Consider the following 25,415-nt stretch of genomic DNA (forward strand, 5'->3'; position numbering starts at 1 on the left):
ACGACATCATATCCCGGAACATCAAATACATTTATATCAATTATTTCCCATGTTTCACTTAAGATTATACAGTCAATATCAGAATTAATTTTATTTAATGTTATTAAAAATTCATCTAGATTTTTGTTTATTAGTCCTGTCGCCAAGGGGGGTACAACGGCCTCCTTAATTCAGATGGACTTACCCAAGTTTTTTTTATATATTATGACCCGTAGAATACGAATTTTTTGGGTAACAGTTGATCCGGATGTCGATAAGATTGTTATAGACAAAGAACTTGAGGAATTACTTAACAGCGATTTCTCGCAAAACAAAACATCTTTTTGTATTTTTTGGGTCATTTTAAGCAAAAAATATTCCTATAAGTTTTTTCGTAGAATGCATAGTTTTCGAGATAGCCGCGGTTGAACCTTCAAAAAATCTAAAAATTGCAATTTTTGAACCCGAATAACTTTTGATTAAAAAATAAAGTAGCAATTCGGCTTACCGCGTTTGAAAGTTTAAGTCAAATTCTATTGGTTTTGATTATTTTCATTGCTAAAAATTATTTTTTTTATTGTTAAATAAAGCTATAAATACATAGTGTTTCCCGTACCTAATACATGCGTTTTAACGCATGCTACGTAGAAATTGCCTCGCTTGCACTTGTAGCTACTCTACCTACTCGTTCGATTTTAAATGAGAAATCATTGAAAATATCACTCACGCACTAGGTTTTTATAGCTTTGTTTAACAATAAAATAATAAATTTTTAGCAATGCAAATAATCAAAACCGATATAATTTGACTTAAAATTTCAAATGCGTTAAGCAGAATTGCTACTTTATTTTTTAATCAAAAGTTATTCGGGTTCAAAAATTGCAATTTTTCGATTTTTTGAAAGTTTAACCGCGGTTATCTCGAAAACTATGCATCCTACGAAAAAACTTGTCAGAACATTTTTTGTCTAGAATGACCCAAAAAATACAAAAATATGTTTTGATTTGCGAGAAATCACTGTTATGTAATTCCTCAAGTTCTTTGTCTATAACAATCTTATCGACATCCGGATCAACTGTTACCCAAAAAATTCGTATTCTGCGGGTCAAAATATATAAAAAAAACTTGGGTAAGTCCATCTGAATTAAGGAGGCCGTTGTACCCCCCCTGGCGACAGGACTATATACTGCGAATATTCATATGCAAAATTTTTAAATTTTGATTGTTTTTATTTATTTCTAAAATCTGTGAACATTCTTCTAGTGTGTCCAGAGTGTAAGTTGGTAATGAGTATATTTCAAACTCCCGAATATATTGATCCATTGTTATTAATATTATCACTAATTATGTGTACCGCAAATCGATAAGAATATTACTTCTATACTAACAAATAAACAGTTTACAACACTATAAATTTACATCTAACAATTATCCTATTGATAGCAAGTACCCACTATTTTTTATTTGTGGATCCAAAACGTGTTCTGGATTTTATTTCACTAGTCTTTGATGTCGGATTTGTTGGTTTTGGCACTTTTTCGTTAATATGTGTTTTTATCGTACGAATCTATATCTGCAACTGACGATTTTTCGGTTGTGCCTCTTTTGGGGGTGTTGGGAGCGCTGTTTGCCTGTATTTGATTCCTTGTCGCTTCAATTTCTAATATGTCTGGAGCAGTAAATACTGTGCTATCAACACAGTTTTTCACCTTTAATGTAGCACTTATTCGATGAATTTTTTAATCTTTTTAGATGTCTGCTAAGTATTGCATATGTTTCTCGCTGAGCTGTTGTTTGATCATGTGATATTATAATGTTTGAACCCTTCAATTTAGAACAATTTCTGAGAATTTTTGTTTTATTGATGTTAGATATAAATTCTACTTTTATCGGTGCTTCTGGTGACTTTCCCAGACTATAAACGTTATTAATATGATCGACTTCCAATTGTAAATTCAACAAATTATTTAATTTATTACAAACACTATCCACTGATACATCTGGTATATTTTGTTTAATACCGAATATTACAATATTATTTTTTTTATTTTGTCTTTCTAATAGCTCTACTTTCTCTTTTAATATTAAGTTTTCTTTTTCTAATGTTTTAATTTCTTTATTTAACTTTTCTTCTATCTTTAATAATATTCGAACTTCACTTGCTTCTACCAAATTTCTTATTTTCTTAATTTCGTCTAATATTTCGGCATTGGTTGGCTGTGACATCTTTTCGTGCATGGACCGCTTTATAATATTTAATGAATGTTTACGGTTCGATTGAGGTTTTTGCGGTTGTTGCCAAAATAACAACTATATGTTAAGTATGTGTTTTGCTTTAGTTTTTCTAATAGTCCATTTTCAAAATATTAGTTGTAGATAAAAATTAAAAAGATATTATGTCTTACAGTTTAGATGCTCATCCACTGATGCACTTGTATACATTTATTTTCCTGTTTTTACCATGTTTTAAAACATTTCACTACGGAGCTCACAAAATACACGTCCGCATTACACGGAACCATACACCGATGATTTAATATATTATATAAATATACTATATATACTTTATTTATTATATATATTTATATATAATAAATAACTTTATTTATAGTCGTCTATCAAGTCTCTTAGTGATTAGACGTGTTTGATTTAAAAGTCGATTCACTAATTGCCGCAAAAAATACACAGTTTGTTTACCTTTTACTCATTTATTTGGTTAAGTTTTTTGGATTTCTACAAGTAAGTCGATTCATTACTTAATTTGTCCTGGGAAATTATACTTAAAAATCCGACTTCTGTCTGGGACGGATGTCGGGAACTTCACCTGGCGGCGGGAAGCCGCCGCGATCTTCAAATATAAGAATCGAGGATATCAGGGTTCTGGATGGCATGGAACTCGACGATTCAAATGTTAATATTAATCAAGATGGATTTCGTGGATTTACAGAAGCCGATAAGAATAATATTGCAACAGGGGACAAAAATCAAGTTTTTCCAGCAGATAATGATAACAATAAAAGCTCATTAACAACAACAGCAAGTAATTTAGACCAGCCAAACCAGTCTTTCAAACGCGATATTTCCATTAATAATCGATTTACGTCAAGAGATACAGGTCCGTACTTAATTTTTGTGGAACACGAAGTTTTGAATGTGGGAAGATTGCATCCAATGAGACTTGGTGAAAAACTGTTAGCACTTTCGGAATACGAAAAATCGATCTTAGAAATTAGTAGCGTGGGTCGTAACAGACTTAAAATTGAAGTTAATTCAGGGTTAGTTGCGAACAAATTAGTGGCAAATTCGGTATTCAAAGACAATAAACTGATAGCTTATATCCCCTCACATTTAACTGAAAAAAAAAAGGTATTGTGAGATCGGTCGATACATATCTGACTGAAAATGATCTTGTTAAAGTTATAAAATCAGAGTGTTCTGTTCGTAAGGTTCAAAGAATGTTTCGAAAAGTAATAAAAGACGGAGTGATTGAAAAAATCCCCCGTCAAATGATAATTGTCACATTTGCAGGGAACAAAATTCCCCAATTTATTTATATAAATAAAGTGAGATGTCATGTAGACACGTACGTTCATCCTGTTATGCAGTGTTACAATTGTCTTCGTTACGGTCACTCTGCATCTCAATGTAAAGGAAAAAAGAAATGCCGAAACTGCGGCAAAGAAAATGATAACGAATGCACTCAATGTGATAACTTCTGCATTTTTTGTAACTCTAATTCACACAACTCGACAAATCGAGATTGTTCAGAGTATAAAAAACAAAAACGAACTAAGGAAGCAATGGCACACCTTAATATTTCTTTCAAAGAGGCCGAAAAAGTTATTGACAATCCTGCCTACACTAGTATTGTTCAAAAAAACAGATTTGCTCCGTTACTGTCATCCACTACTGAATTCCCTTCATTAGTTTCCAGGCCAAATACCTATTCCAATATTGCTCAAAGCTCATCAAAACATTTGCCTTCCATTGCAAACATTTCAAATACTGCAGCTTCTACTAGAAAAAAACGAAAAATACACCCATCGTCTCCTACGCTTATTACCGCTCCAAGCGAATTTAGCTTTTGTGCTAGCCCCGTATTCCAGTTCGGAAACTATAATAAAAATGTATCTAAAAATAACGATGAACATCTTAAAAATGAATTCGCTACTACTTTGAAGGATTCAATCAATAATTTCTTTTCAGACATTCCTGCTCGAAACCCTGCGATTAATAGTTCAGTTCCCTCTATACAAGATGTAGAAAATATAATTAACAGCGTGATTAAACATTTCTTTACCTGATATGGCCGGTTTAAAAATTGTCCAGTGGAACGCTAGATCAGCGTACTCTAATAAAAACTCTATTACGCAACTTTTTACAGAAGAACACTGTTTAAACTACTTTATTTAATGGGTTATAAGTCAAACAATCATAGTATTGAGTAAACTTATATATTTTTATAAAACTTACTAAACATCTTACATACAATAAATCATACAAGTGACAACCATGTTGACTGGCTTGAAGTTAGCCATGTCATGTCTAGCACGCAGCCCCTTGCTACGCTGTTACACAGCTATATATATTAAACACCTTCCCCCTAAGATCGATATCTATAAGGGGTCTTTATATTACGACCAACTCTCGTCTTATAACTGTTAGAAGTCTCAATATTTGGGTTGACTTTATGACTCAATGTAGGTACTGATTTTACATTTGGGCTTGGGCAACTAATGGTTTTATTAACACTATCATTTACGTTAATGTGAGTGGTATCTTTATGAACACTTTGTGACTGAATATCAGGGTACAACTCGGGTTCTAAAATGAGTTCTTTTTCAAGTGTTGTGGTGTATGAATGTTTCATTTGGTGTGAATTCCGTCTAATAATTTTATTGTTATCTTCTTTTTTCACCCAATATGATCTAGGTTCATTGGCCTTTTCTAACACAATTGCTTTACGCCAATAATTATCTTTTGAACTTCTTATTACTACCCTATCTCCCTTTCTAAACTCTACTGGTTTTCTTCGTGCTGTCTTATCATAACGTACTTGTAATTTCTCTTTTTCTTTGCATAAATTCTTATATACTTGTTTCTGGATTGTAGGTTCTAATTTATTAGCTGTAGTTGGTAATTGTCCTCTCAGGATCCTGCTCTGTAAAATTTGAGCTGGAGATGCATCAAGATTTATTATGCAGGTATTATTATATTCCATCACCAAATCTCTAAAATCAACATTTTCCTCATTACTCTTTCTTAAAATTTGTTTGCTTATATTGACTGCTTTTTCTGCAAGTCCATTACTCTGGTGGTAATGTGGAGTGCATGTCATAATTGTAATGTCTTTTTCTCTATAATAATTTTTACATTTTACCGAAGTAAATGGTAGATTATCTGCAATTAAAATTTCTGGATATCCAAATCTACTAAAAGTATCTTGAAATGAGTTGATTACTGAACTGGAGGTTTTATCTTTTAATATTGAAATGTCCAACCAATGCGAAAAATAGTCTACAATTACTAAATATGCTTTTGAACCATACTCTAAAATGTCTGTACCAACTTTATTGAATCTTAGTCTGGGAATGTCATGAGGCATCATTGGTTCTTTAAAATTATTTGGTCTGTATTTCTCACATATCCTGCATTTTTTTATATAGTTTGTCACATCATCATTAAGTCCTGGCCAATAATATATACTCCTGGCTTTGTTTATAGTTTTACTGACTCCTATATGGCCTTTGTGAAGCAATTTTATCATGTCAAGCCTAAGTTTTTTCGGAATAATTATTTTGTCATCAATAAATGCGATGCCAGCTTCAAAATACAGTGAATCTCTTATACCATAGTACTTTTTACACACTTGAGGAACATTTTTTTCTTTTGGCCACCCATTATAATAAAAATCAAAAATTACTGCTAATGCCTCATCCTGGCTAGTAGCTAGTCTTAACTCAGATTGCTTTTCCTGGCTCATAGGTAAATGTTTACTCACTGAGTGGACCATTTCAAACATTTCTGGGTCATGTGTCTCTATATTTAAACTGGACCTAGATAGCATATCAGCAAAATGTATGTCTTTCCCAGGAACAAAATATACATTTAATCTGTACTTGAGAAGTTTAAGCCTTAAACGTTGGAGTCTAACTGATCCAATTTTGGAAATTGGCTTCTTCATAATGGAGATTATAGGTTTGTGATCTGATTGAACGTCAACATCAAAATTATAAATAAAATTGTGAAATTTTTGAGTAGCATAATAAATTGCCAATAGTTCCTTCTCAGTCTGACTATAATTTATTTCACTATCATTCATATTTCGTGATGCACAAGCTACTAATTTTAAAATAGAATCATATTTCTGGAACATACAAACACCTAAACCATTTTTAGATGCATCACATTGTAAAATAATTTTTTGATTAGGATCATAAGGGACTAACGCTGGTGATTTACAAATTATGTTCTTTAAATTATCAAAACATTTTTGATGTGACGGGAGCCACACCCATTCTACATTATTTTTAAGTAATTGACAAAGAGGTTGAATATGTTCAGCCATGTTCGGAATGTACCGTCTAACGTAATTAAATGCGCCCAAAATTCTTTGTAATTCTACTTTACTATTTGGTTTTTCAAGTTTACAAAGTGATTCCACTCTGTCAGGATCTATTTGCATCCCTTTATGTGAAAAAACTTGACCCATAAATCTGACCTCTTCTTGACAATATTGAAATTTGTCCCCATTAAACTTTGCTCCTACTTCTTTAGCCCTTTCTAACACTTTTTTAACAGTTGTATCATGTTCTTCTTTTGTTGTTCCCATAACAATCATATCATCATGACAAATCAATAAATTCTCTATACCTTTAAATTTATCTTCTACTACTTCTTGAAACAGATCTTGGGAATTTGATAATCCATATGGCAATACTTTATATCTGAAAATTCCATAAGAAGTTGCAAAACAGCATTTCCATGATGATGTCTCGTCAAGTTCTAAATGATGATACCCTTCAGAGAGATCAAATACAGAAAATATCTTTTTACCTATCATTTGTGCACAAACATCTTCCAATTTATGTACTACTCTTGGTTTGCGGACTATTTGTTTGTTTAGATCTAATGGGTCTAAGCATAAACGTAACTTACCATTTTGCTTTTCCACAATAACAATGCGGTTTATGCTTGCCCTGGGGTCAATTTCGTTAACTTTGACAATTGCCCCTCTTTTTGTCAACCTATCTAATTCATTTTTTAAATTATCTCTAATTGCGACAGGTGCATTTACAGGTGGGTAACTTACTGGCTCAAAATTGTCTACTGTAGTGATCCTATGTTTACCACAAAATTTACCATGACCTCTAAAAACTTCAGGGTTAAGGTTTATAAATTTATCCCTTTCTGCTAATTCTAAAGTACCACAACTCTCAATATTGTTGATTCGTTTAACTAACCCCAAATCAATACATAATTTACCACTTAAAAGAACTCGAGTTGCCCCATTAATAATTGTAAAATCCTCGTAAACATACTTATTTTTATGTTTACAAAATAAATTTACGACACCCATTGTTTTAGCCTGAGTACCCTCAAACCCTTTCAGTACATAATGATTATCCCTAATTTTAAATTGTTTATCAATTTTCTTAAAAATTTTTAATGGAATTATACTTACATCTGCACCTGTGTCAAGTTTTACTTTAATTCTCTTGTTTTCAATTTCTATAATTTCATCCCAAATATTTTGACTACTTACATTTTGGTATACTTTATTGACATTTCCTACAAAACTATCAGCTGATCCATCACTGCTATCTTCATCTATGACATCAATATTCTTCACTCTACACGACTTTGCAAAATGGTTTAAAAGCCCACATTTCTTACATTTCTTTCCATACGCTGAACATTCTCTGGCCCCATGAGTTGATTGACATCTTTTACACTTGAATTTTTCATTGGTATTCGCTTTACTTCTAGAGTTATTATAATTTCTATGGCCCTGGTACCTATCTTTACGAACTTCTCCTATGTCTACATCTTTTCTTTCGGTATGAAATTTCAAATTTTGGTTCTTACTTTGTTCACTAGTTCTACAAAATTCGATGGCTTTTTGTAGGGTAAGTTTGTCCACTCTCAATAGAGCTTCTCTAGTAACTGGATCTCTGATGCCCATTAATATTTTGTCTCTCAGAGCTTTATCTTCGGCTGTTTGTTCTGGATCAATTTCATTATAATTACATGTTCGAATCAAATGTCTACAACTAGTAAGAAACTGCTCAAACGACTCTCCTTCTTTCTGGACCCTCATGATAAAATTGTATCTTTCAAATGATTCATTCATCCTTGGATTAACATACTTATCGATTAGTGATATCATCAAGTCATACTTGTTATTTTCGGCTTCTGGGATCTCGAATGTGGACATAATTTTGGCAGACTCAGCCCCAATTATATTTCTTAAAATTGATATTTTCATTTTATCTGCTGACTGGTCTTGTCCCGTTGCTAGTAAATAATCTTCGAAACTAGTCTTCCAGAACTTCCATTCGCTTGCAGCATTTTGATCCTGCAGGTCAAAATCTGGTGGTAATTTTACATTTATTCCCATCACTGCCATTGTAGGTTATGGTACCTCGTGTACAAGTTGCTATAAATTTAGCTTTTCGACTGTAAACTGTAACCCAACTAGCTGTTTGACTGCGCCATGTTTAAACTACTTTATTTAATGGGTTATAAGTCAAACAATCATAGTATTGAGTAAACTTATATATTTTTATAAAACTTACTAAACATCTTACATACAATAAATCATACAAGTGACAACCATGTTGACTGGCTTGAAGTTAGCCATGTCATGTCTAGCACGCAGCCCCTTGCTACGCTGTTACACAGCTATATATATTAAACAAACACTTTGATACAAACACTTTGAACTTGGTACAAACCTAAGTATGAAATGTCCTTACAGGGATTTAATATTATTAGAAAAGATAGACGTAATAAACGAGGTGGAGGTGTTAGCATAATTATCTCTAATAATATTAAATACAATAATATAGTATTCAACCAAACATTTAATAAAAATATTGAAGTTTGTGGCATTGATATTGATGTCAATGGCACCAAAATATCTGTGGTTAGTATTTATCGTCCAGGTAGCATTGCAGTCACAGTGAACGACTATGTTTCTCTTTTTCAACAAATTCCGCATAATTTTATTACTGGTGGCGACTTTAACGCCAATCATGGAGCCTGGGGCTCTATAAACAATGATCATAGCGGTAACATACTCATGGAAGCTTTAGAATACTTCGACAACTTTATCATTGCAAATGACGGATCTCCTACCAGAGTATCTGCCCCTGGCTCTCCTCCATCATGTGTTGATCTTACCCTCATTTCGTCCAACTTTAGCTCACAATTCTCTTGGTCTGTTAAAGCAGATACGTATGGCTCTGACCATTATGCTATCACATTTGTGTTACAACAACTCAGAATTGATAATATTAATATTACCCCCATTCATAAATGGTCTATGCGAATGCGAGAAGCTGATTGGGCATTGTTTCAAACAAAAATTGATAAAGATTTCTCCGAGATTCCGCTTTTCAACAATACTAACGAAATGATTAACTTTATCACCAATTCAATGACATCCTCGGCGGATTCAGCTCTTAAAAAAACTTACCCCTTCTCTCCTAAAAAGGCTCCTCATCCCCCTTGGTGGGATGAGGAATGTCAACAGTTAGTTACCCAAAGGAAGGAAGCTTACAAAACGTACAAGCGCAATATGATAACTTCAAATTATATCAATGTAAAAAAAATAGATGCGCTCTGCAAAAGAACCTTCAAATTGAAAGCCAAACAGGCTTGGGCAGACTATTGTACTCAACTTAATAGGAATTCAAATCCCTCGGAAATTTGGCGCCGGATTAATAGATTTCAAAAGAAGAAAAATGATATCCAACCATGTGAAGAAGATGAGGCGGAAATACTTTTTCATAAATTAGCTCCAAGTTTTGTTAGTCCTTACATTCACTACACACCCGCCAGTAATCATAATCATTCTCTTCTAGCCCCAGTTACACTAAGAGAGTTAGAACTTAATATCAAATCGTCAAAACTTACTGCTCCAGGCTTAGATGGCATCAATTACATGATGATTAAAAAGCTCCCTGACTCGGCGAAACACTTTCTTTGCAAAATATATAACAATATACTTTCAGGAGATACGGATTACCCCTCACTAAAACAGTGTCTAATTATTCCTATTCCTAAGGTCAGTGACAACAAAGCTCTGCGACCCATTTCTCTAATGTCTTGTGTATTAAAAACTTTGGAAAGAATTATCAAACTCAGATTAGAATGGTGGTTAGAAAATAATAACATCCTCCCCCAATCCCAGTTTGGTTTTCGGCGAGGTAAAGGTACTCTCGACTGTGCAGCCAATCTTGCAACGGAAATACAGTTGGCTTTTTCAGAAAACCATTATTCAGCTGCCTTATTTTTAGATATCTCTAGTGCTTATGAAAGCGTGCTGTTGGATTGTTTATATGAAAAGTTAACATACATCCATATACCACCACAATTTGCATTTGTTCTTATTAATATGTTCCTCAGACGACAGATCTTTATAAAATGCAATACAAATACTCTAGGTCCTAGAGAGGTTAACTCTGGTCTGCCACAGGGGTCGGTGTTGAGCCCGCTTCTATTTAATATCTATACCCTCGATGTTCACAACCTTGGTATGAACGCAAGAATTTTACAATATGCTGACGATTTTTCTATATACACTACTCATAAAAACTACTCTCAATGTGTTAGTAATCTTAAGTATATAGTGCATTGCTGCTTTAAATACTTTCCTGAACAGGGATTTGAAATATCACCTCATAAATCTGCTATTGTATTTTTTACCAGACACCAATTGCCAGAACTTAATAGCCTTACAATTCAAAATCACACTATACCTGTTTGCAAAACATACACATATTTGGGTATCACATTTGATTGCAAACTGACCTGGTCTGATCACATATCAAGATGCATTAAGAAAAGTGAAAAAAGTCTTAATATCCTAAGAGCAATTAACAGATATCATTGGGGCGCTGACCCTAACATTAACTTGATTTTCTACCGAGCGTACACTCGATCTATCCTAGATTATGGTTGTTTCTTGTATGGATCAGCCACTAATTCCAGACTTTCACAAATAGATAGGGTACAGTTCAAGGCTCTACGCATTGTTCTTGGTGCATTTAAATCCACTCCCACAGCTGCTCTCCTTGCAGAGTGTGGCGAACCCCCCATGCAACTTCGACGACAGTTACTAGCTGAAAAATTCGTCGTTAAACAACAACGATTTACACACAACGATCTTATTAAAAATTTAGGCATCTTAACTGCATATAGCTACACTAATAAATACTGGCACAACAGAAACTGTCCCCCTCTAGCTGATGCATTTGCAACAGTCTCAAACATCGAACTACGTGATGATTCTGGTTTGCCGTTCTTCACGGCTAAATTCGATATATGTCTTACACAACCAAATATTATTTTTCCAGAATATAATGATAACCCAGCAATTAATAACATATCTATCAGTGGCGGCTCGTGACATCTGCTATAGGGTGTGCTGCATGAACCACGGCCAATATAAAATAATAGAAATAGAATAACATACGAAAACAAAAACAATAAAATTAGCTTTAATACTAATTAATAGTAACTAATAACGACATGCTATAAAAATCTGATTAACTTACATTTATTGCATTTTTCTAAATTGGAAATTAATACGCCGGTCCTTTTTTGTCGCAAACTTTTCGATTACTTTATCGTTAAAGTTCGGTATTGAAGCGATGAACTTTTTTTCTATCGAGAGTGTGGAAAGGGCTGTTAATCTGTCTTCGCGCATTGAATTTCTTAAAAATGTTTTGATCCGTTTTAAAGTTGAAAAACTACGTTCAGCTTCTGCTGTGGTCACAGCAGCACGGCACAGATGCACGGCACAGATGCAACGGTCACGAATAACTGTCGTGAATTGCAGCTCGCAAACACATTTCCGAGGCCGTTAATCAGCCGATTGCCGAAGCACATCGGCTAAGATCGCCGTTTGCCTAATAAATGCATTTTACCGCTGCCAGTGTTTCGGTTGTTATCGACGCGGCTTCACTGGAGCAGCAAATACGTAAAAAGATTGCTTCACTGGAGCACCAAATACGTAAAAAAATTATACGGTTTCACTAGAGGAGTAAATACGTAAAAAAAATAATATTAATCATCGTTGTTGGTGAATTATTATTAACAGTTGATGTTTAATATGATAATATGGCAGATTTGAAATAAAACTATATTAATTATTCTTTAATAATTAAGATTTGCTATGGTTGTTTGGTAGTTCTGCAGCTCAGCAGCACATAAAGAAAAGCCGCCACTGATATCTATGCAAATAGAATTAGAGAAATTAGGTAATGTACATAAATTTTTTACAGACGGATCCAAATCCCCTACTGGAAAGGATGTGCAGTGTACAGGGAAAACTCAAACGAAAGTTTGTTGTTTAAACTAAACAAAAACTCTACAATCTTTACAGCAGAGGCACTTGCTATATTTAAGGCTTTGGATTGGGCAAACAATTCACTGCTACCCTTGTCAAACTTGGCTATAATATCGGATTCGAAATCTGTTTTATCAGCTCTGGTGTACCCGGTTACCTCCATATACAATAACTCAATAATCGTGGAAATTTTGACAACCTTAAGAGCCTTAGATTATAAACAGATAAATACATTCTTCATATGGGCCAAAGGGCATTCGTCCATAACGGGAAACGAAACAGCTGACAAACTGGCAAAAAGAGCTATCACTGATGGTAAACAAGCCCCCGAATTAACGCTACAAGACGCATTATCTATATGTAAGCAAAACTTAAGAACTAAATGGGCAGACAAATGGACAACAATTAGATCTAACAATGCATTTCAGTACTGCACGCTTTTTCCAACACTTCCTTCTACAAAGCTTGCTAAAAGAAGCCATCCCAATAGAAAAATTAACACCAAATACATTAGGTGCCTCTTTGGACACGGAGCAGTCAACTCTAAGCTTTATAAGATGAAATTGGCCACATCCCCCCTCTGTGACTGCAGTGACAGTTTTGACGACTTTAATCACTGGATTTTTCAATGCAGTCATAATTCTAATGCCACCTCTTACCTTATTACGGAACTAACGAAACTAAAAATCCCGTTTCCTCAAAATTATCTTTCCATTATGCTGGAGTGCATCCATAATCCCGAAGTAAGAGCTATTTTTTGTAACTTTTTAGGTCGTACGAGGAGACGCTTATAATTTCCTCAACTTTTAGGTCTGTATCAACCAATCCAAATTTTATTCAGTTAGGTATTAAATATATATGTATAGATTTGTAAAAACTGTATTTGTACCAAATAAATGTATTCAGTTACTGTATTTATATGTACAGATTTGTAAAAATTGTATTTGTACCAAATTGTGTTCAGTTATATGTATAGTCTTTTAAATGTTATAAATTTTCGTGGCAAAACGGGTTCTTCCCAAAGCCAATAAACCAAAAAAAAAAAACTTTATTTATAGTATCATGATTGCAACCAAAGATGGTTTTACATCGCTTGTAAAGTTTGTTTCTAATGTAATATTAAAAAACGAGCCTGTACCGCCATTAAGAAGAACAAAAAAATACACTTTCTTCAAATGAACTTTTTTATCCGATGCCTAGATTTTGTGTCATTTTGGAACTACTAAAATTTTTTATTTCATTAGTAGTTCCAAAATGACACAAAATCTAGGCATCGGATAAAAAAGTTCATTTGAAGAAAGTGTATTTTTTTGTTCTTCTTAATGGCGGTACAGGCTCGTTTTTTTAATATTGTAAATTCTACTTCTTTACTAGACCCTTAAGACAAAGCTTTTGATGTTCTTTAATTTTTAATATTCTTCTATTAGAAATTATCTCTTTCTTCTTCTTCTTCTTCTTCTTGTCTGGAACTTCACAATAATTACATATTTCTTCATTTTCTTTATAATTAGTACTTTCTTCATCGTGTATTATTAAACAAAAATCTTCTTCTTCTTCACATTTCTTCATTATTTCTTTATCATTTACTTTATATTTCATATATATATCTTCCTTCTTATATTTGTATTATTTTCATAATTCTTCATTTATATCTATCATTTACTTTAAAAATTCTTCATTTTCTAACCCCTACCTACTTGGTGGGTAGTTTTTCGCAACTGTATACCCTTGAATTTGCTTCCGGTCCTTTTGCACGTCCTTAGTCGTGAGAAGGTTAGTTCCAAAAAGACAAAATGGATAGTTGTGCGCTTACAAAAAAACTTCTACATCTTGCATCCCTAAATTCCTGTCTGATCTGATATACTCAGTCTAGGTGAGATCCAGTTAGTTTCTAACCACGAAATGGGTATGCTAATATATAATGGCAGGATCGCCATATGGTGGTAATGGAGGATTGATTAACAGGAAGGCACTATGTACTCATAACTACTTTATTTGATTAAAGTAATACCATATAAATGTATTCAGTTGATAGGTGACATTATTCTGTTCTAACGGCAGCAACCTCCCAAGCCTAACTAACTAATTCGACTGACCCACTAATCACTCAAATCTGATCGTGTTCCCATATTTATCAAATACTTCGTTTTGTAAATATGTTTGTATATATTCTCGTTGGTGTGTCAAAATGAATAATCGACCTTGTTGATCTAAGCAAAACGTGGACTTTAACTAAGGTGTTCTACTTTGCAATTACTATAACGAATATGCGTAATGTTTAATTGTTTTATAAATAAATATCTAACGAATACTTTAAGGTAATTTAAGGATTTCTAAAATATCTAAATAATGAGATAAATCCCATTATACTCTGAAGATAACAGTTTAGTTTATGAAACTGGTACAAGTCATTTGGTTAATTCCTATGGAAGGAAAATTAAATGTCCTCAGAGGTTGGATCTGTAATTGTAAATTCTGTTTTAGCTTTATTGAGGAAAGGGGATGTCAGGGTAACTAGTCAGTCTAGTGCGCCTAGTGATAGTTCTGTGTCTATGTACTCCTGTCATGTCCTATGGGTTGACAAGCGAGGTCACTTCAGGTCAGATAGTATAAGATTTCAGTTGATTGCACTTTTAATTAAAAATAAATATGTGAAAGTAATCCAAATCCATTAATAAATCCTAAACCGAACCAGCAAATATACAAGGTTGAGATGGTTTGGTCATGTTCAACGTCGAGATGCTAATCACCCAATACGAAGAATTGCTGAAGTGCAGATTCCTGGAAGGAGTAGGAGAGGAAGACCAAAGAGGACGTGGGGGGAGACGATTAGGCAGGACATGTTGGTAAAGGGGATTAATATTGATATGACTCAAGATAGAATTGTATGGAGAAATGCAATTAGAGAAGCCGACCCCGCATAGGGATATGGCAAAGAGAATGATGATGGCTTGTTAAGTAAAGGTGGCTCTGATCATGGTCATTTTTATTTGAACTTTTGAACTACCGCGCGTCGTATTAAATCTGGCAACACTGTCGAGCTGTCAAATAAAGGGCCGAGAGCACAGTCATAGCCACCATAGCCACCTTTACTTTACAAGCCATGAAGAGACAAAGGCAACGTCGCAATTGATGACGTCCGTAGTCTGACTTTCGGACTACCGCTTTCGAAACTACGACTTTAAAGTACAAATTCTGGTAAAATTTATAGTATTTTTTGAGTCAAACAAGAAAATATTATTAATTGGAAGTTTGTAAAAAATAGTATTAAAAGTAATTCCTTGTAAGTAACGTTTATCAGGGCCGGCGATAACGGGCCTGCAAGGGATGCACTGCAGGCGGGCGCCCCTGTTTGGGGGCGCCAAAATGAGATTTTTTCCGCTGCTGCGATATAAAATATTAATTTAAAAGGAACCGAAGGGCGTCTATGCTAGTTTTGCAGGCGGGCGCCTCATACCCTAGTGCCGGTACTGACGTTTATTATACAAAAAAAAAACCAATAACAAGAATATAAACGGGATTCATTTTTTTCGAATCCTAAGAAAACTAATAAGTATTTTTCAAAAATTTAAACGCAGAGTGAAAGATTACGTTAGGACCAAGGGCCCAAAGTCCCTGAAAACTTCTATGTTTATTTTAATAAGTTACAGGGGTGAAAAACTGGGAAAATTTAGTGTGATTTTTAGTTTCAAATATGTCATTAAACAAAACTTTTTATTCATTCTGAGGGACTTTTGGCCCTCGGTAATAAAAGGTTTGTTCCAACATGAACTTTTGGACGGTCCAGAAACCGTCACGAAACTACTTGTACCGTTTGTTGTGCGCATGTTCGTAATTGTATCGCCCAGTTATCGTCCCATGACGGTAATTTGGAAACCGATGTTGGAACGGTTACCTGACTGATAACTGATTTATCTATCAATATCTATTTTGTTGTTGGTATATCCAATGATAAAAGCTAAAGACGTATGCCCTTGATATATTAATATTAGGTGACACATGACAAAAGCTCGAAACAAATGACAATCAATGAAAAACCCTATTTCCCGATTACTGAAATGATCATCACGAAACCGTCACTAAAAGATCACAATTCTTGTTGGAACAGTGGGATGGACGATCCGATGACGATCATATTTTTGTTGGAACGGATTTTGTTTACTGCGCAGGAGCGTTACCGTTTCGTGACGGTTCTCGGTCGTGTTGGAACAAACCTAAAGTAATCTTTTATTCTGCGTTTAAATTTTTCAAAAATACTTATTAGTTTTCTCAGAATTCGAAAAAAATGATTACATTTAAAATACAGGCGTCAAAATTTTGCATTTTGTTCCTTTCCCCTTAAAGTTTGTCGCACTTATTTGGAAACACCCTGAATTGATAAATAACAAATCTAGTTTTTAAACATAAGCGAATTAATAAAAAAAAACAGAATGTTAAGAAAACCGGAGTCGATAGTTGGGTATTAATTTCAATATTTTATAAATGACCGGTACACCATAAAAATTTAACTGGTTAGCAACAATAATATTACAGCGGTATTGTTAAAGAATTAGGCTATAACATATTAAAAAAATCACTTAAATCTGCCAACAAGTTTAGAAAATATAAGACATTAAAAATGACAAAAATTTTAAGTGAACGGATTTCTATATGCACGCAAGTTTATATAAAATATATTATATTGAACTAAAATCATCTTAATAACATACCTTTTAATGTTCTTTATAATTTGGAGCACGAAATATTGTAAAATATTTCAGTTTCTCTGTAAATACAGTGAAAATTATTTAAAAAAAAATGAGAACTGTCAGAATTAATCGGTCTACCAATAGATGTTGCCAAGTTTCAACTTCATGGCTTGTTAAGTAAAGGTGGCTATGGCACAGTCCGAGAGCACACCGAGAGGTTACTTTTGATGACATACAAATTCCTGGCTGTTTACCTTAATATTACAGAAGCATTCTTCTATGACATTTCAACATTTAACCTTAAAAAAAATATTGGTTATAAATTTATTTTTTAGTGATTAATTAATATTTTTTAAGAAATATTATTTCCAATTAATATTATTTTTACAATTAGAAGAAGTTTCAGCTAATATGAAAATATTTACTAGCCTTTTTGTAGCCAGACCAATTCCCAAGGAGCCAGTACCATTCAAAGAAATTTTACCCTTAAAGCTAAGAAGTGCCGTTTCGGGAAAAGGTGGAAAGACTTCCGATGTATGTTGTATTTACGAAATGTCCGTAATGTTTTCATGTTTTAAAGAAAATGAATTTAATCAATCGGTCTGTTCAAAGGAAATTGAATCTTTCCAAAAATGTTACAAAGGCCATTTAGATACAAAGAAAATCAAGCAGCAAAAAGAAGCAAAAGGTGTATTAATCCCCGGAGAAAAGGAATTGTCACATAAACAACTTAATACATTGTTAAAAAAGTTTCCAAATGTTAAGTAGTTCTGTGTTAATAAACTGTTGTATAACCTTTTGAAATACCACAATGCTTTACCATAGTGTTTGATAAATATCCTTGGTGGTCAATTTCACTAACAGTTTTGGAATATCAAATATATATTCAAAATAACTAATATTTACATATGTAACTACCTACTATAAAATAGAGAATATGAAATTAGCATGTTGTAAAAAATATATTATTGTGTTAGTTATGATGTTCGTTATTTTTTTATTAAATAATTATACAGAATGTTTCTTGAGTACATGTAATTAAATTATGTACTTAGTTATTTGTTCATAAAAGACATAATTTATTTAATATGCATATAGTAAAATCTCTGTTAACCGAAACATCGGTTAACCGAAATGGCTGACAGGTTTCAATAATTTTGTCAATAAAACGTAAATTTAAAAAAAGCAATAAAATTAACGAAAATGAACATGTTTGGAGTGTTTTTTTTAAGAAATCTATTTTCTGTTGTATTTTCCTTTGACAACAATGTTTTGTAGCTATATCTCTCCAATACTATGTAATTTGATACAAGAAGAATACAAAAAACAATGCTATTTTTAACTGAAATTCTTGTTATCCGAAACAGTCTCCTTCCCAATTATTTCTGTTAACGGAAGTTTTACTGTAGGGGAAAGGCGGGCAAAACGGGGTATCCCATTTTTTTCAATATCATTCGCTCCATCTATACGACGTTGATGAAATTATATTATAGACGCCTTCTGTCATAAAGCAGATATAATTAACTGTTAGTCGATTGTTGTGAAGAGTTAATGTGCATTTTTAGTTAACCAAGTTATAATATCGGTCGAAAAATAATCCATCGTTAGTATTACTAAAACAATTCTTTATTTAATATCATTACTTCCAACTAACAGTGAATGTGTTCTATTTGTTTGTGAAGTATTTTTTTTTGTCATTATGTTAAAAAATAAAAACTTGTAATAATTTAAACAGGTCATAATCTCAAAATCTGATCGTTGGGCAAAATGGGGTACCAATAGGTAGGGTAAAATGGGGTACCCTTTTTACCATACCTGTTGGTAGTCTTTACCCTTTTACCTTACCAAGTAAGATAGCCGATGATCAAACCAAATCACAGACGAGTAAGAAATCTCAATTGAATAAAACTAAAAAAGTAGAGTCAGAAGGCGAAGATAGTGACACTGACTGGTTCTGCGGAAACTTTTATTCAAGTTCCACAGAAGGATGGATAAGTTGATGCAGTTGCCTTAAATGGGCTAAAAATTCATGTGCAGGTGTAGAAGATGAGGATGATGAAGTAGTACTTGTAGGCGAATTTTGTCAATAGGCTTTTCTTGGTTTCAATTTGGTACCCCATTTTACCCTATACGACGGGCATAATGTGGCAATTTACATTAGTTTCTGTTTTTTCATATAATAAAAAAAACTTTGACTTTTTTTAAATTTAAATTATATTAATAAATAGTTACCACTATAACAATGATATTTGTCTTATTTTAAGACCTTAAGAGTTACAGATTTTTTTTAAATCCCAATTTAAACCTTAAGTACCCATTTTGCCCACCTTTCCCCTATTTGCTTATATTCAAGGAAGTTTATATTATTGTTCATCTGCCCATTCCCTGAGTACATCATAATAATCAATGAATTATTTTTTATATTTTCTACTTACAGAACCTAAAAACATGTCATCAATATCATTCAAGTTTTGATATTGTTACAGTGATAGTAATCTTGTTTATAACTCTTTTTTGTATTATTTAGATTATTTTGGTGTCATGGTGTAATTTTTTTCAAAAAAACAATTATTACAATTAACCAATAGGGTCAATCCATGCCAAGTGGTCCAATTTAAATTAAGTTGGTTGCTTGACTATTTTTAATATTTTTTATTTTTCTACCATTTAAACTTCAGTCTATAGAGAGTACAAAATTGCATTCATTATATTTTTAAAAAATTTATTTTGCCGATGACGGCCATTTTTTTTAACGCGTATCAATCATTTTCACAGAAAACATGGCTTCGCTCTTTAGCCAATATTTTCATTGAGGTTTGTCCTAGAACAATAAATCAAAAACCAAGCTTTTTAGAAAAGTATGCTCTAAAAAAATGGCCTGTAGCATTATTTAATTTCAAACTATCCTTAAGGCCTTAAATGAACCTCAAAGTTTGAAAAGGTAAACTGATAAAATTCCATTTTAAGCATTTTTTTAACAGCATAAGGCAAGCCGATAATATGGTTTGTAATTTTTTTTCTGGAGAAGACATACATACGTACTTTAAATAAAAAAAGTTTGAGCTTTGAGACTTAAGGTAATTGTCCAAATTTAACTAAACTAGGAAAAAATGTAGATACCTTTCAAATGAGCATTTGTAAGTTAGTCTAAGAAGAATAAAATGAAAATTTACAAAATTCTATGATTTTCAACTGTTAAAATTTAACTAAACCAGGAAAAAAATGTAGAAACCGGAATTGAAAGGGTTTTTAAATAATTTTCAAATGAGCAATTAATCTAGTTTGTAAGATACAGCTGTTTAAAAATAGCCAGTCTTTTGAAAATCACATTTTTTGTCATTTGTAAATTGCTAGTTTCTGACAGTACTTTTGCCTGACAATCTCAAATTGTCTAAATATTTAGGTGAATGTATTTCTATACGCTGTGAGCTCGTACGTAGAGGGGATATTTACAAATTCGCGAACGCCAGTAGTGACAAGTTTGTAAACGTTTACCGGAAATTTGACATAAATGTCAAAGTGATTAATTTAAAATTAAAATTAAAAACATTAATTATAAACAATATTAGTTGGTCAAAGCTGTGGTATATATTTTTACCTTAAATATACTTACGTTTTAAATACTGAATTTAAGTTTTTTTAATGTTCCGTAATATCTAATTATAAATAATCTATTATACTCTTAGCGCCATCTACACGATTATTGTCAAAGTATCCGAAGTAAGAAATTGATATTTTATCAATAGAACGTCAAAATGATTAGAAAAATCTTAAAAAAATCGATTACAATTTAATTACGTTTTTGCGTTGTAAATATTAAGCGATAACAATTAAATAATAAATTTAAAAATTACCGGTAAAAGTTGAATTAGTAACCGCTAGGAGCGACACCAGCGAAGCTCAGAGCGTATACGCTCTGGGCTTCGCTGGTGTCGCTCCTAGCGGTTACTAATTCAACTTTTACCGGTAATTTTTAAATTTATTATTTAATTGTTATCGCTTAATATTTACAACGCAAAAACGTAATTAAATTGTAATCGATTTTTTTAAGATTTCGCTAATCATTTTGACGTTCTATCGATAAAATATGAATTTCTTAGTTCGGATACTTTCACAATTATCGTGTAGATGGTGCTAAGATTAATTTATAATTACATATTACGGAACATTAAAAAAACTTAAATTCAGTATTTAAAACGTAAGTATATTTAAGGTAAAAATATATACCACAACTTTGACCAACTAATATTTTTTATAATTAATGTTTTTAATTTTAATTTTAAATTAATCACTTTGACATATATGTAAAATTTCCGGTAAATGTTTACAGACTTGTCACTACTGGCGCTCGCGACTTTGTAAATATCCCCTCTACGTACGAGCTCACAGCGTATACGTATCGGTATTAAATCAGTTTGACCTAGGAAGCGACCATAGACTAATAAGAAGAAAACTAGTAATAAACAAAAAACTAGAAAGAAAAAGAATACATGAAAAAAGATACAAATGGACATCTGAAGAAATAAAAAAATAGTGAATTTAATAAAAAGATAATGCATGCATTAAATCAAGTTAACATGCAGCAGATATACTCCAATGATATTGATGATTTGCCCTAACAACACACAACATTCCAGGAATGTACTACCAAAGTTCTATCAATATTTGAATGTCCTGGACATTTAGGGAACATTCGGTGAACATCTGTTTAAATTATTCCTGGAATGTTACCATAAGACATTCTGTGAACATACTACTAATGTTCCTATATTTTAAGTTCCGAAATAATACATACGTGTAACAGATACAACATTACTTATAACATACCAGACAAACTAAGCGACACTTTAGGCCTACAGTGCAATAATATGTCTTTAAAGAGTTTCCCAAGTTCAATTAATACAATATTATAAACATACAAATGTAATAAAAATTATTGTTCGCGAATATTCAATTTGGAATGCGATTTTGTTAATAAAAAAAAATACTTATAACTTATGCAAAACCCAAGAGAGGCATTTATATTTATTTCTTTTGCGTTCATTTTCAAATTCGCCGTGCATATATTTTTGTGCATGGCGCTTGAGAGGGCATCACGTGACTAAAAACGACCAACCAACGACCTCGCTTCGGCCATCTTGGCATCTTCATCTTGGCCACCTTGCTTTGCCGTGGGTGGATCGTTGTTTCTATTATTTGTGCTTTTTAAGAATATTTTTTTAATTCGGATACTTTTATAATAGCTTTAATAGTATTATTAACATAGTGAATAAAATGGTGTCCTGTTTTTAACGCAGTTGGAGTAGCAGAAACAAATGTAGATAAAAAAATCTGCAGGAATAACGTTTCAATTATGACAGAAGCTCCAAACAAATGACTGTGAATGAAAAGCCCTATTAAAAGGTTAGTATGCAAATATGTAAACGAAGGCATGCCCTGTATTTCAGAAAATAAATTAATACTATTAATACCCTAATAATACCATTCATAAAAAATCTTTTAAGTAACCTAGATATAACAAAGTGAATAAAAGGCATAAATCAGAAGAATTATTATTTTATTTTATAAGTTAATAATTGGTCATATCCATTTATTATTTTAATAATAATTGTGAATAAGCCACAAACTTCGCTTATTCCTAACTAAAATAGTAAATAGAGATAATAACAATAGGATTTGTAAAACTTAAGTATTCTTTTTGCGTTTTTGCTAATGTATGCCTTTATAAATAGGATGGTAGACCACACACTATAATATGCAGTACCAACTAATGAATACACAGAATATTATAGTCGATTTGCTAAACTCAGTCTCAGTACTACTGAGTCTCAGACACAACTGGCTAGTGATTTTAGTAAATAATTTTGCCAATTTGGTAAAATTGGCAAAAAAAAATAATAACTAAATAGTTAATAATTACTGTAATTTTGGCATAATTGGCCAAAAACAAAAAAAATTACCTACTAAAATCACTAGCCAGTTGTGTCAGAGTTTGGGGAACCGACTGTACTAATAAACAATTTCTAAGCTGTTTTATAATATTTTGTGAGTCCATTAATCATATTTTTTATTTAAAACTAAAATTTGTTAATAATGCTTAGTAATGCATATATTTTGTATTTTTAGCTTTCCAGAAGATCCTGCGAAGAAGACATGAAGTATAGATCAGATTTGTTAATAGAGGAGTATGTTCAAAACACTTTTTAGAAAAAGATATTGACAGAACTTCACTTTCATCTGTTCGTTTAAGAGACTGTGCTGTTCCAATAGCTTATGTCACACAGGTATATGCATTTTTTTTCTTGGTTTTAACATCTTTAAACGCGAAATACGCAATAGCTTATCGAATTGATGCCATGTTATTTTTCTTTATTAAGGTCTTTGTTTATTATTGTGTATGTGTATTAACAACAGAAACATTTTTGGTTATTCTTTATTTTATTTTATATTTTGTCATCAAGTGTTCAGTCAATGTATGTAGTTTTCTTATGTACACCTTTATGGGTTTATACCTGGTGGATGTATATTTTAATAAATAAATAAATAAATAACCTAATTAATAATACAGTCTGTACAATATAGATACTGTTGTAATTCATTATCTACATCGGAGATCTAAGTTGACATTGTTGCCCAACTGCAAAAAATTTTTGAATTCATTTTAAGTCAAATATATACATAGTTATTGCGAAGTAGATTATACAACAAAACAGATTAATATTCAATGTAAATAAATAAAAACATCAGAAATAGAAAACAAGAATTAAGGTATAATCTTATGTTACAGTTATTAAGGTACCAAGGGTATTATAAGGATAATAACGCTTGAGGTCAATGGTGTTTTTAACAAGGGCCTGAGGGATATACGTTGACCGAAAGCGTTATTATTATAATACCTGTGGTGCCTTCAACGTTTAATGTCTGACTAAATAATTCTTTATATGCGAAAAATTTGAATGAATTTTGAATTGATTAGTTTTTAAATAAGTACATTTACCAGTAACAGTAGTAACATAATTGTGGTAACCATAGTTTTACTTAGGTTGATATTTGTCAACTTGACAGTATCTAAGTCGTTATTTAAATTTAATGCCCAAGGGCGTGATATCATACTTAACAGACTTCGAAATGTCATTATTTGTCAAATAATGTACCAGTAGGACATTAAAGTAAATAATAAAAACAATAAATATAATGAATACTAAATACTTATTTGTTTGTGAAAAATCTATTTCTTTGTGGCTTTTTTGTAATTAACTATTCTAATGAGGAAATAAGCCACAATTTACTTGAAAAAATAATTTTATTAAGGTTTCTACTTCCACGTCGGATGTCGTTGTCAAAATACAAAATGTTCATTATTATTATTTTATTTATTAAATATTATTTATTATTTATTTAAATATTATTTAATATTTATTTTTTTATTATTATTATTTATGCGTATTATTACCTGTAAATAATATTTCTTCTGATTGTTAATTGTAAAGGATAGAAAAATTACCTTTTATTTTATTTTCTTTTAGAATCAGCTGAGAGAAGTGGTCTACAAAAAACCAGAAAGGAAACGGAATATGTGGCTACGAAAAGCAAAAGAAAGGTTTACAAAGCAAATGTGACACATTTTTTTATAATATTTAGGAATGTCAGTAAATTACATTAAAAAATGTATGTAAAGATTTTTTGCAATAAAAATGTTTATATTTATCAAGGATGTATTATTTGGTATGGCCACATATCGTCAGTGATGTGACAATACCTCCTATCTGTTTTTTTCAAGAGATTTGTAAGATAGACTAAAAACTTGTTTCGGCCACCTCCTGTTTTCATATATTTTTTGACTTGTTTTGCAGTAAATTCAACTATCTGTTTACTACAAAAAAGTCAGAATACGTACGAAAACAGAAAGTGACCTTAAAAAATGTTTTTCGTCTCCTGCAAACCTCATGAAAAAACATATAGGAGGTATTGTCACATTACTGACGATATATTTCAGTGAATGTCTAAAAAATATTCTGTGAATGTTCAAAGAACGTTCGTAGACATTCATGGAATGTTCTAACAAGACATTCAGTCTAAAAATATACTGTGAATGTCCAAAGAACATTCATGGAATGTTCCAACAAGACATTCAGTCTAAAAAATAGACTGTGAATGTCCAAAGAACATTC

General features: G+C 32.1%; 1 protein-coding gene and 1 long non-coding RNA gene across 2 annotated transcripts; both read left to right on the top strand.

Moving 5' to 3' along the window:
* The first annotated feature begins 17,518 nt into the window (after positions 1–17,518).
* On the top strand, positions 17,519–18,452 carry LOC126884329 (coiled-coil-helix-coiled-coil-helix domain-containing protein 1-like). The gene has a single exon (XM_050650270.1). The coding sequence runs from the start codon at positions 17,656–17,658 to the stop codon at positions 18,010–18,012; it is 357 nt and encodes a 118-aa protein (XP_050506227.1). The 5' UTR covers positions 17,519–17,655; the 3' UTR covers positions 18,013–18,452.
* A 3,671-nt stretch (positions 18,453–22,123) lies between these two features.
* On the top strand, positions 22,124–24,894 carry LOC114332816 (uncharacterized). The gene is made up of 3 exons (XR_007697972.1): positions 22,124–22,647; positions 23,371–23,528; positions 24,771–24,894. It is a non-coding gene; the product is annotated as an uncharacterized LOC114332816 (long non-coding RNA).
* Positions 24,895–25,415: the final 521 nt, after the last annotated feature.

Source organism: Diabrotica virgifera, chromosome 5 (genome assembly GCF_917563875.1).
Source record: "Diabrotica virgifera virgifera chromosome 5, PGI_DIABVI_V3a".
NCBI lineage: Eukaryota > Metazoa > Arthropoda > Insecta > Coleoptera > Chrysomelidae > Diabrotica > Diabrotica virgifera.